The sequence below is a fragment of the Chiloscyllium punctatum genome, chromosome 12 (genome assembly GCF_047496795.1).
Source record: "Chiloscyllium punctatum isolate Juve2018m chromosome 12, sChiPun1.3, whole genome shotgun sequence".
Taxonomy (NCBI): Eukaryota; Metazoa; Chordata; class Chondrichthyes; order Orectolobiformes; family Hemiscylliidae; genus Chiloscyllium; species Chiloscyllium punctatum.
Window position 1 is genome coordinate 36,169,143 of NC_092750.1, and position 11,640 is coordinate 36,180,782.

Sequence of the window (11,640 nt, forward strand, 5' to 3'; positions counted from 1 at the left end):
TTGCCCTTGGGAATTGGGATATTAACTGTTGTCCCAGCTGATATCAATTAAGTTGTAGAATCACTCTGTTGCCCCTGACTACTCAAATGGCTCAAGATCAGCTAAAAGTGGCAGAAGATATTTCAGAAGGAGAAGAACAAATAAGTAGAACTGGAGTCAGTAGAAACAGTGTTCTTTCTCTCCATTTGTGGCAAGAAGATTTTTCAGGGAAGTGAAACTGATATACATTTAACTGGTCTTCTATATATCACTACATACAATTTAGGAATATGTGCTAAAAGTAGTGGACAGTACTAAATGAAACAATAGCTAGCATTTTAGAAGGGGTTAGTTTACAATCAAAAGCTTACCAGTAATTGAAAAGGAGTTCCAGCAGCACCTTAAAAATCCTTTCCAAAAATATAAACAAGGGTTTCAGTGGCAGTGGTAGACAAGAATGGACAGGATATACATGTTTATAAAAAAACATTTTAAAATAGTGATCAGGATGCCAATGTGAATAAGACTGTGTGGAACAAAATCTGCAAAAGGATGAAATTATATAGAAGAGGCAAAAACAGATAGCTTCTATCTTTCCGATATTTGATTGATAGAGAATCTCAAAATATCTCCCAGTTAGTCTGGCAGCTTGATAGCCACAGGACTATTCCCAGAGCATGCCAAGGTACAAGAGTGCCACTAGTCCACCATTTTTGAGCAAGTAGCTAATTAATGTGATGAACATCCAGTATTCATTACAGATATCTTCATGGAGGGCATCATAGCAGAGCTGAATGCTGTATTTGCTTATCAGCAATTGTTAGAATCTGTAGCTGGAGTATTGAAAAGCTAATAGATATGGGAACCCCAAGTGAATTCTTCCCCTTGCCCCTCAATCCCAAAGATGCCAGAACATGAACAGCTGTAATTGCCATGAGTTTAATAGCTAAATCAGCACACTTTGGGTCCTTCTAGTGTGTATGCCTTAGAAAGGCACTGCCTAATCATTTAATTCATTACATCAATGAGGAACAGTAGACTACTTGTAACAACATACATTTCCCTTTTAAAAAGGAACAGTACTTTGGCCTTGTGGAATATATGATTTGCATTTATGAAAATTGAGGCCATTGACTTTACAAATTGAATTGTTTAGCAGATATTCTCTGGAGAGTCTCAGTGCTCATGCAAATTGGTTAGTTAATATTGTCAAAGTGGACTGCATTAAAAAACCCTGCGACATTACAAGATTCTCCTAACAAAGTAGAATCGGATAATTAGTCCTATTTGCTTGCACTTCCACAAAATCTTAAATAGAAACCAACTGCTTTATGGAAATTAATCTTACTGCTACTAATAGTGATTTACCATCATTGTTAGTGACCTTTATTTTAAATATCTTCAAAAGACCAAGTATTACATGTATTACTTCAGATTGTTTGACAGGATTTTATTCAGTTACAGAGGCCAAAAAACCTTCATAACTTACTTTAAGCTATTCACACCATCCAAGATGTATACAAATGGAACAAGGTAGTACATTACTTTCCAATCTTTGACCACGTAAATGGAACAACATCACATTCAATAGTTAGTGTTATTCAAAATCTTAAATTCCTATGCTTAACAATCCTGGAAATACAATAAAATTACAAGATCCAAAATGTAACCCAGATTCTCCCTACAGAAATAAACAGATATCACTCTTCAATGCCTGGTTGTTAAAGTACTTTAACATGTAAATTATCAATCAAGACTAAAGACAGTAGATTTTACAACTTACCAGGCCCAACTTTCCAGTGAACAGAATTAAAAGGATTAGATTAAACTTTTTATGGGAGTTATGTTAAAGGACCCACAGTAGGTTTATTTCTACAGCACCTTTCACAACCTCAGGATACCACACAGCTGCCATCACTGGTGTAATGTAAGGAAATGTGACAGCCCATGTACATACAGCAATGCCCTATTGTCTGTTTCCAATACCATCCGTAAAATTACAAAATTAATCTTGCTTCCTTCAAAAGTAATCAACTCTTTAGCCTCAACTAGAGATCCTTTCCATATACTGGCAGCCTTCTGGGAAACTGCTTCTGGGTGTACAAGGTTAAAAATCACACAACACCAGGTGATAGTCTAACACTTTTTTTGGAAGCATTAGCTTTTGGAGCACTGGTCCTTCGTCAGGTGGTTGTGGAGAATAAGATTGTAAGACACAGAGTTTATAGCAAAGATTTACAGTGTGATGTGACTGAAATTATATATTGAAAAAGACCTGGATTATTTGTTAAATCTTTCATCTTTTAGAATGGCCATGTTGGTTTCACTTCTTTCATATGTAAATCGCAATTTTTAAAAAAAAAGTTACATTCCCAAGTGAACTTTAACAATTGGTGTCATGTCGGTCCAGTTAATGTATTGAAGGAGTGAAGGAAGCAAGATTAATTTTGTAATTGTGTGTGTTGTGTGATTTTTAACTTTGTATACCCCAGTCCAACACCTGCGTCTCCAAATCATGATTACTCTCTGTGGTATTATCCATACAAAGCATCAAAACAGCTTTATTTTGCACCCAGGCACCATCATGAGAATTTCCAGCAGGAATCAATGAACTCTGATCAGACAACATTCAGTCAACTTTGCTCTCCCTAATCCAAAATGCTGAATTGTTTTACCCTTACTAATTAGGTAGTTGTAAACAGCTACTCAGCCCATATAATGGGTGGCACGGTGGCACAGTTAGCACTGCTGCCTCAAAGTGCCAGAGACCCAGGTTCGATTCCCGCCTCAGGCGTGGAGTTTGCACATTCTCCCTGTGTCTGTGTGGGTTTCCTCCCACAGTCCTAAAATTGTGTAAGTTAGGTGAAATGGCCATGCTAAATTGCCCATAGTATTAGGTAAAGGGGTAAGTGTAGGGGAATGGGTCTGGGTGGGTTGCTCTTCAGAGGGTTGGTGTGGACTTGTTGGGCCGAAGGGCCTGTTTCTACACTGTAAGTAATCTAATCTAATAGACTTCTGCCCTTCCTGGTCCCTCGGTTTCAAACTATAAAATGGAGCATCAATGATTGAGTTCCTATAGCTGGGTGCCAGCTTCCTGTACAGGTGAATTTATCAGTGCATTTTTCACCATCAGAAACTGAGATTCTCGATGAGATCTTTTCAGCTTTGCACGGCGATTCTGGAACCAGATCTGAAATATTGAAGATATCAAAATAAGACTTTTAAAATTTTAGCAACAGGATATAAATACAACAGGCAAATTAATTGGCATGTAGTCTCTTAACATTGGAGTTCTCAGGTCATTACCTGAATTCGGTCTTCATCTAAAGCCAGTTTCTGAGCAAGTTCTTCACGAACATCAATCCCTGGATAACAATTTAGCTGAAATTCTTCTTCTAATACTTCAATCTGAGAAAATAATTAAGACCCATCAACTCAGACCACGGCCAATGGAGTCACTTGCTGAAACAGAGTCTGCATTTTAAAATTAGATAGTTGAACGGTACAATTAAACTACATGCCGAACACATCGCAGAGAACGATTAAACTCAATGGTACTGATTCGATAACACCAGTTTCTGTACTGCTATATCCTGTAAAGTTCCGTTCCCTGCGTTCCCCTCTTATCCCATTCCACCCCGCTGTATATCTTACCACTCGTTACTTTCGAGCAAGAATATCATTCTATCAATTGAGAGGATGCTGTAGCATGTTAGGTGAGAAACTTTTAGATTCAAACTCCATCTCATACTTGCACAAAACGTTTTAGTCTGTTCTGATCTATTGAATACAAAATGTACAGCAAGCCTTATATTGGTTTCTGCATAACACGGATCAGTTCTTTTCAGACATAACCAGCTAGTTAATTAGAATAACGCTTCATTAACTTAATCTTAACTAAAATAACTTGTTCAAAATTAGACATTTTCCAATTCATGGGAATTAAAGACTAATTGGAGATGCAACAATTCCAGAGATGACTGGTTAAAATATTGGGATTTTAATTATGTAGATTGAAGTCAAATTTCCAAAAGTAATAATGTTGAATCCTTACGTACAAAGTTATTAGGTGGGATTCAAGCACGCTCGAAATTACTTTTGTACAAATGTAAATTGCATCTTTTTTTTAAACAAAGCAACACTTTCGTGACGCGCATGTTAAAAAATAGCCACAAATGACCTGGTCCCTGCTAAATGCAGTCCTGGCTCTTCTCCCTCGAAACCAGTAACAGTTTGGCCGACCAGAGAAGCGATCCTCGCTCTGCCTTTCTGACTCAGGACAGCTCCTGTTTCCAACCTTCACTGGATTTGCCGACTCACAGAATCTCTCAGAGGCACCGGGACACGAGCTCCCTGGAAAAGCTAAGGGCAGAAAATCTGTTCAGCACTTTTAACAGTTACATGGCAATACTTTTTTAAAAGAGTACTTGTTCTCGGGCCAGACATAATGGGCTGAATGGCCGCCTCCCGCAGCGTATCATCTGTGATTTCCGTATTTTATGCTTGTCTATTCACTCAATAATAAGCGCTAAGTACTAATGTACAGTACAGGCAAAAAAAATTCCGAACAAATTGTGCAAAGATTTGAAATAATTCGTTATCGCAGATCTACACAAACTTTACCTGTAACATTAAGCCACGATCGATGGGGAGTCAGAAGAGGCGCCGTCTCCTCACTCCTATCCAACCCCAGAATACTCTCAATGGTGAATGGGCATTTTGAAGTTTTTATCTCTGACGCCTTCGAAGTTTCTGAGAGTTGAGAGTGCGTTTTCACACCACCACCAGCACAGGGACCAAGCCTAGCCATTACCCTCCCTCTATGTTCAGGCTTAGCCCAATTCCTTCCATATACTGTATTAGTACAGACTTTCGACTTCATTAATTAAAACTGTGCAATTAGAAAGTTTTAGCATTTGAATGAAGATCTCTTCCCCCATTATCCCCTCAGCCCCCAATCGAGGCGATAATTGTTTATTTTGTTGTCGAGTAATTAGCACCTAATAGGAGCAATGGAGGGGGTGGCAGGAGTCTTATCTCCCTACCCCAGCGACCATCACTTTCTTCCAAATCCTTTAAAATCTCATCGTGGCAATTTACTTTGTTTAACACACAGAGGAAATCAATTTTCAGTTCTGATTGGAAAACAGGAAAAAGTAGCAGAGTCTTTAGCCAAAGAATAATCTCATTTAGGTGATTGTCTTTCACCAGAGTAAAGGATAATCCTAATGAATATTCGGATAGTTTGTATGCATATACGTTGCATTCAGATCAACTGAAAACAAAAGTGCGGGCAGAAGACACGCTGTAAACGTTGTTAAAACTCTTATTGTTCTCATCTGCCTGGATTCACTCAGTGAAACAATCAGCGACTGACATAATAACATTGGATTTATTCCTTTGAAATATTAAGTAATTCAGGGACACTTTATTCCAAAATTTGTCATAATCCTTTCTTGATTAACTTTTTCTGTTTAGGAAATAATGAATGGGGTAATTCAGAACTAGTTTTCCCGATTTTAAACTAAGCTATGATTAAAAACAATTGCAGAGAAATTGACGCCAAGAGACTTTTTCTCTTGGGTATTGGCTTCTTGAAAGTCAAATGCTTCCAAACTGAACAGTTCTGTTTTTAATACTGGATTAGTGGTGCTGGAAGAGCACAGCAGTTCAGGCAGCATCCAACGAGCAGCGCTCGTTGGATGCTGCCTGAACTGCTGTGCTCTTCCAGCACCACTAATCCAGTATTTGCTTTCCAGCATCTGCAGTCATTGTTTTTACCTAGTTCTGTTTTTAATCCCCAGCGCAGAGTGTAAACTATCCAACCCACATAAGGCTGCTGCTGATACATTTAACCATTTTCGATTTGCTAAAAGGAACTACCTGCGGGCGTGTCCATTCACCTCAGGCACAACTCAGATATTGCTATTGAATTCAGCACAGTGACAAGTGCAGTGCCACCCAAGTTGTCTCTTGGCGCTATCAGGTTAACCTTTTTTTCCCCCTAGCGCAGACCCGCATGGTCCGTACTGGACTTCAGTTTCAAGTAACAGGGTCATATGAGCAGAGTTTCGAAAGCTTGCGATTTCAAATAAACCTGTTGGACTAACACCTGGTGTAGTGTGACTTCTGACTTTGTCCACCCCAGTCCAACACCGACACGTCCACATCATATATTCGAGTTGTCAAAGACTTGAGGTAATTTACGCAGGACCACGATGTCGAAATTGTGTGGAATTCCCAATGCAATTTACTTTTTGGGAATTGCCAGAGAAATCGAAAATCCCAATGAGCTCTTCCGTGTCTGAAACAGTCTGAAAAAGCCCCTTAAATTTGGAAACTCAAGAGTTCCGGCTGGGTTATGGTTAATTAAGCAGGAAATATCACGATTAAAAACCTATTCGATCTCCTGGATTACTATTAAAACTGACTCCACTTCCCCGCCCATTGCCCCATCAAACCCAAGCCAACAACCGCACCCCCTATAGATTTGACCATCCCTCCACTTACCAGACTCAACACCTTCTTCAGAATTGACTCCCTGTTCCCGACCCTGGCTAGATACCCCCTGACTTGACACACTCGCCTAAACCCAACACTCTTTCACTTTCCTGGCACCTGCCCCACAGAGCATTTTCCTCTTCAAAGTGAGAAATAAGCATAGTTTGTTTGAGCTTCTGTGGTGCGACAGTCCTAAATAGGTTCGTATCAGGAAATCCCTGGACAGGAATCGCCAGTGCAGGGATCACCTGAAGGTAAGTAGTTACTTATCAAATGGATGGATGTTGGACCTTGATTGAAATATCTGGGCCATTGTTTCTAGTTTGATTCTTCTTTGGAAATGAAGAGACATGGACATTTGATGGCATTAATGCAGTTGAGCAGAGGAAGTAATGTAGAATAACGAGGAAGATTATTTGGTAGTACAGGATTTGAGTAGTGTTGAAAAAATGTCATTTTGTAAAAGTATTTCATCTTGCACTCATCAGAACCATTCACACGAGTTTCATTTTTATCTCATTTTCATGCCAGCGTTAAGCTGGTCACATTGGTCATAAGTCAAAAAGTGCGGTGCTGGAAAAGCATAGCAGCTCCGAAGAGCGGGAAAGCCGACGTTTCGGTCATAAACCCTTCATCAGGAATGGACATTGGTCATAAGATGACCATAACAATAAGTATATCCCATTGGCTGTTCACAGTAAGCAAAATAGGACAATCTCTCCACCCTGGAGGCTCCCTGTCCCCATTCCTGATGAAGGGCTTTTGCCCGAAATGTCATTTTCCTACTCCTTGGATGCTGCCTGACCTGCTGTGCTTTTCCAGCACCACTCTAATCTAACCTCTGGTTTCCAGCATCTGCAGTCCTCACTTTTGCTGTGTAGCCAACCAGCCTTGTTTGCAAAACTCACAGGTGTCCAACAATAAATGTGATTTCACAAATGATCACCATTTGCTGGATAATTTTGAGTGTGCAATGAATTATGCTCGCAACAAATTTAGGATCACCCACCAGTTCTGTGTACCGGAACCTATTGGAAGCGACAAATTGATAGTTATGTCCTGCTCTTTGCAGATCAAAATAAAATGTAACTGTTTCAACTCAACAAAATAGGTGATAGCAATTCACTAGTTCTTTTCTGAAGGCAATGCCTTTACTAATCAGAGACAATCTGACGGTTTAAAATCTGACAGTTAACTATGAATCATCATTAAGTAGTATATTCTTTATCGTAATCTGTACCAAGTCCAACCAAACCACACTCGTGTAGTATAAATGTTGGATTCCCCCTTAAATTGAGATTCTTGCAAATTATCCTGATAAGTGTAAGATGAAAAGCTTTGACAAACTATATATTTTTTAAGTCATACAAAAGGAAAAGTCTGGGATAAATTAGATCAGGGAATGATTAAGTAGTAGTGTGGTCATGGAACAAAACTCAAAGAAAATGCTAATAGCTGCAGTGAAGAGTTATTGACAGAATAATGGACAAGTTTGTCCAAAAGCAATATTGACAGGTTAAGTGAGTGGACTACAGCTCCACCTTCAACACCATAATCCCCTCCAGACTAACCTCAAAGCTCTGAGACCCAGATCTCTGCTCCGTCCTCAGCTTCCTGACCAAGAGACATCAATCAGTGAAGATGGATGACTGCATTTCCTCCATGATTACCCTCAATGCTGGAACAACCCACCCTCCCCCCTATCAAAGGATGCATTCTCAGCCCCCTACTGTACTCCCAGTACACCCATGACTGTGTAGCCAAATTCTGAACGGTTGCTATTTACAAGTTTGGTAGGACAGACATCAAACAACGATGAGTCGCAATACAGAAAGGAGATAGAGTGCTTGATGTCATGGTGCAATGATGACAACCTCTCTCTCAATGACAGCAAAACAAAAGAACTGGTCATTGACTTCAGAAAGCAAGGAGGAGAAATGGTCCCATCCACATCAATGGAATGGACGTTGAGAGGTTTGACAGTGTCAAATTCCTAGGAGTCACAATATCTGACAACCTGTCCTTGACCTCCCATGTAGATGCAGTGGTCAAAAAGGCACAACACCTCTTTTTCCTGAGGACATGCTTAGGAAGTTCCGCATGTCCATAAGGACCTTCATCAACCTTTACACATGCACCTTTGAAAGCATACTATCTGGGTGCGTAATGGCCTGTTTTCACAACTGCTGTTCCCAGAACTGTAAGAAACTACAGAAGGTTGTATGCAAAACCCAGGCCATCATGGAAGGCAACCTTCCATCTGTAGACTCTTCTTGCTGCTGCAGCAAGGCAGACAGCATCATCAAGGATTTCTCCACCCCAGTAATGCTCTCCTACACCCCTTTCATCAGACAAAAGATACAGAAGCTTGAACATCCACCAGCAGGTTCAAGAACAGCTTCTTCCCTTCCATGATCAAACTGATGAATGGCACTCTCCAACTTCAAACAGGCAGCATGGTGGCTCAGTAGTTAGCACTGCTGCCTCATAGTGTCAGAGATTGGTTTCAATTCCAGCCTCAGGTGAGCAGAATGTGGGACTTCTGCCTTCCTAAGATACACAAAGCCAACACACCTGGTCGTCCCATTGTGTCAGGTAACAGAACTTGTGTGAGAACGTCTCTGGCTATGTCGAGGACATCTTGAAACTCCTTGTAGAGGGGAGACCCAACTTCTGTTGCAACACTACAGATTTCTTACAGAAACTCAGCATCCACGGACAAGTCAAACCAGGAATATTCCTTGTCACAATGGACATTTTGACACTCTACAACAGCATCCCCCATGATGATGGCCTTGCTGTGACAGCCTCAGTACTCAATACCAATTGCTAATCTCTGAGCACCATACTACTCCTCCTCCGTTTCATCCTTGACCACAATGTTTTCACCTTTGAGAACCAGTTCTTCGTTCAGACACATGGAACAGCCATGGGGACAAAATTTTGCACCCCAATATGCCAACATTTTCATGCACAAGTTCAAGAAAGACTTTTTAGCTGCACAGGACCTTCCAACCAGCACTATACACCAGATATATTGATGATATTTTCTTCTTCTGGACCCATGTCAATGAGTCAATTAAATAACTGAACAGTGATATCAACAAGTTTCATCCCACCATCAGACTTACCATGGACTACTGTTTAGTATCTGTCTCATTATTTGATGTATGCATCTCCATCAAGGATGGGCACCTCAGTACCTTACTCTACTGCAAACCCACGGATAAACTCACGATGCTGCAATTCTCTAGCTTCCACCCTAAACGTACTAAAACAGCCATTCCCTATGGACAAGCCCTGCGCATACACAGGATCTAGTCAGATGAGAATGAATGCAATGTACACCTGAAGGTGCTGAAGGATGCCCTCATAAGAGCAGAGTATGATGCTCAACTATCAATCGCCAGTTCTGACGTGCCACAGCAAGAAACATAATGACCTCCTCAGGAGACAGCCAAACACAGGATGCAACCAATATGGTACACTTCGTTGTCCTGTACTTCCTGGGAGCGTAGAAACTATGCCATGTTCTTCGTAGCCTGCAACACATTATTGATGAGGATGAGTACCTCGCCAAGACCTTCCTTACACACCACTTCTTGCCCCTAAACAACCACCAAATCTTAAACAGATCATTGTTCGCAGCAAATTGCCCAGCCTTTAGACAACATCAACCACGACACCATACAACCCTATCATGGCAACCACTGCAAAATGTGTCAGATAGTCAACATTACACGTGGGGATATCACCCACCATGTACATGGCAGGTATTCAAGTGACTTGGCCAACATTGTCTATCTCACAAACTGCAGGCAAGGATGCCCCAAGGCATGTTACACTGGCAAGACTAAGCAGATGCTACAACGATGGATGTATGGACACCGCGTGACAATAGCCAGAAAGGGATGTTCCCTCCCAAACAGGGAACATTTTATCAGTTAGCGACATTCAGCCTCAGAACTTCAGGTGACCACCCTCTAATGTGGACTTTGGGATATGTAACAATACAGAGGCTGATAGCCAAGTTTGGTACCCAAGAAGATGGCCTCAACCGGGACCTTGGGTTCCTGTCACACTACACACATATATAACACACACACACACACACACACACACACACTCTCTCTCTCTCTCATGCAGACCCTGTCTCATACACATGCTTTCTCTCAGACACACACACATTTATCTGTAAGAATAATAGGATGGTTACAGGAGGGGATTTTAACTTTCCAAACATAGGCTGGGACTGCCATAATGTTAAAGGTTTAGATGGAGAGGAATTTGTTAAGTGTGTACAAGACAATTTACTGATTCAGTATGTGGATGTACCTACTGGAGAAGGTGCAAAGCTTGACCTACTCTTGACTGAGGTGTCTGTAGGGGAGCACTTTGGGGCCAGCGACCATAATTCTATTAGTTTTGAAATAGTGATGGAAAAGGATAGCCCAGATCTAAAAGTTGAAGTTCTAAATTGGAGAAAGACCAATTTTGATGGTATTAGGCAAGAACTTCAAAAGCTGATTGGGGGCAGATGTTCGCAGGTAAAGGGACGGCTGGAAAATGGGAAGCCTTCAGAAATGAGATAATGAAAGTCCAAAGACAATATATTCCTGTTAGGGTGAAAGGAAAGGCTGGTAGGTATAAGGAATGCTGGATGACTAAAGAAATTGAAGGTTTGGTTAAGAAAACAAAGGGAGCATATGTCAGATATAGACAGGACAAATCAAGTGAATCCTCAGAAGAGTATAAAGGCAGTAGCAGTATGCTTAAGAAGTAAATCAGGAGGGCAAAATGGGGACATGAGAGAGCTTTGGCAGAAAGAGCTAAGGACCAAAGGGTTTTTACAAATACATTAAGGACAAAAGAGTAACTAGGGAGAGAATATGGCCCCTCAAAGATCAGCAAGGCGCCTTTGTGTTGGCAGGAGTTGGCAGAGATACTAAACCAGTATTTTGCATCAGTATTTACTGTGGAAAAGGACATGAAAGATATAGACTGTAGAGAAATAGATGGTGACATCTTGAAAAATGTCCATATTACAGAGGAGGAAGTGCTGGATGTCTTGAAATGCATAAAAGCAGATAAATCCCCAGGACCAACTCTCCCTCCCACTCTGCCGAGAACATGCAGAACCTGGGCCTCCTCCATCGCCAC

General features: G+C 40.9%; 1 protein-coding gene across 1 annotated transcript; it reads right to left on the reverse strand.

Annotated features, from left to right (window-relative positions):
- Positions 1–3,002: 3,002 nt before the first annotated feature.
- hesx1 (HESX homeobox 1) lies at positions 3,003–4,789 on the reverse strand. The gene is made up of 4 exons (XM_072581684.1): positions 4,603–4,789; positions 4,160–4,341; positions 3,286–3,387; positions 3,003–3,169 (listed from the first exon to the last, which is right to left on the reverse strand). The coding sequence occupies exons 1-4, from the start codon at positions 4,787–4,789 to the stop codon at positions 3,053–3,055; spliced, it is 588 nt and encodes a 195-aa protein (XP_072437785.1). The 3' UTR covers positions 3,003–3,052.
- Between the last annotated feature and the right edge of the window lie 6,851 nt (positions 4,790–11,640).

Coding starts and splice junctions, on each gene's coding strand:
- hesx1 (XM_072581684.1), bottom strand. CDS start 4,789: ATGGCTAGGCTTGGTCCCTGTGCTGGTGGTGGTGTGAAAACGCACTCT. Junction 3,388..4,159: donor CTGCATTTAGCAGGGACCAG/GTCATTTGTGGC, acceptor TTATTTTCTCAG/ATTGAAGTATTAGAAGAAGA. Junction 3,170..3,285: donor TAGATGAAGACCGAATTCAG/GTAATGACCTGA, acceptor TCAATATTTCAG/ATCTGGTTCCAGAATCGCCG.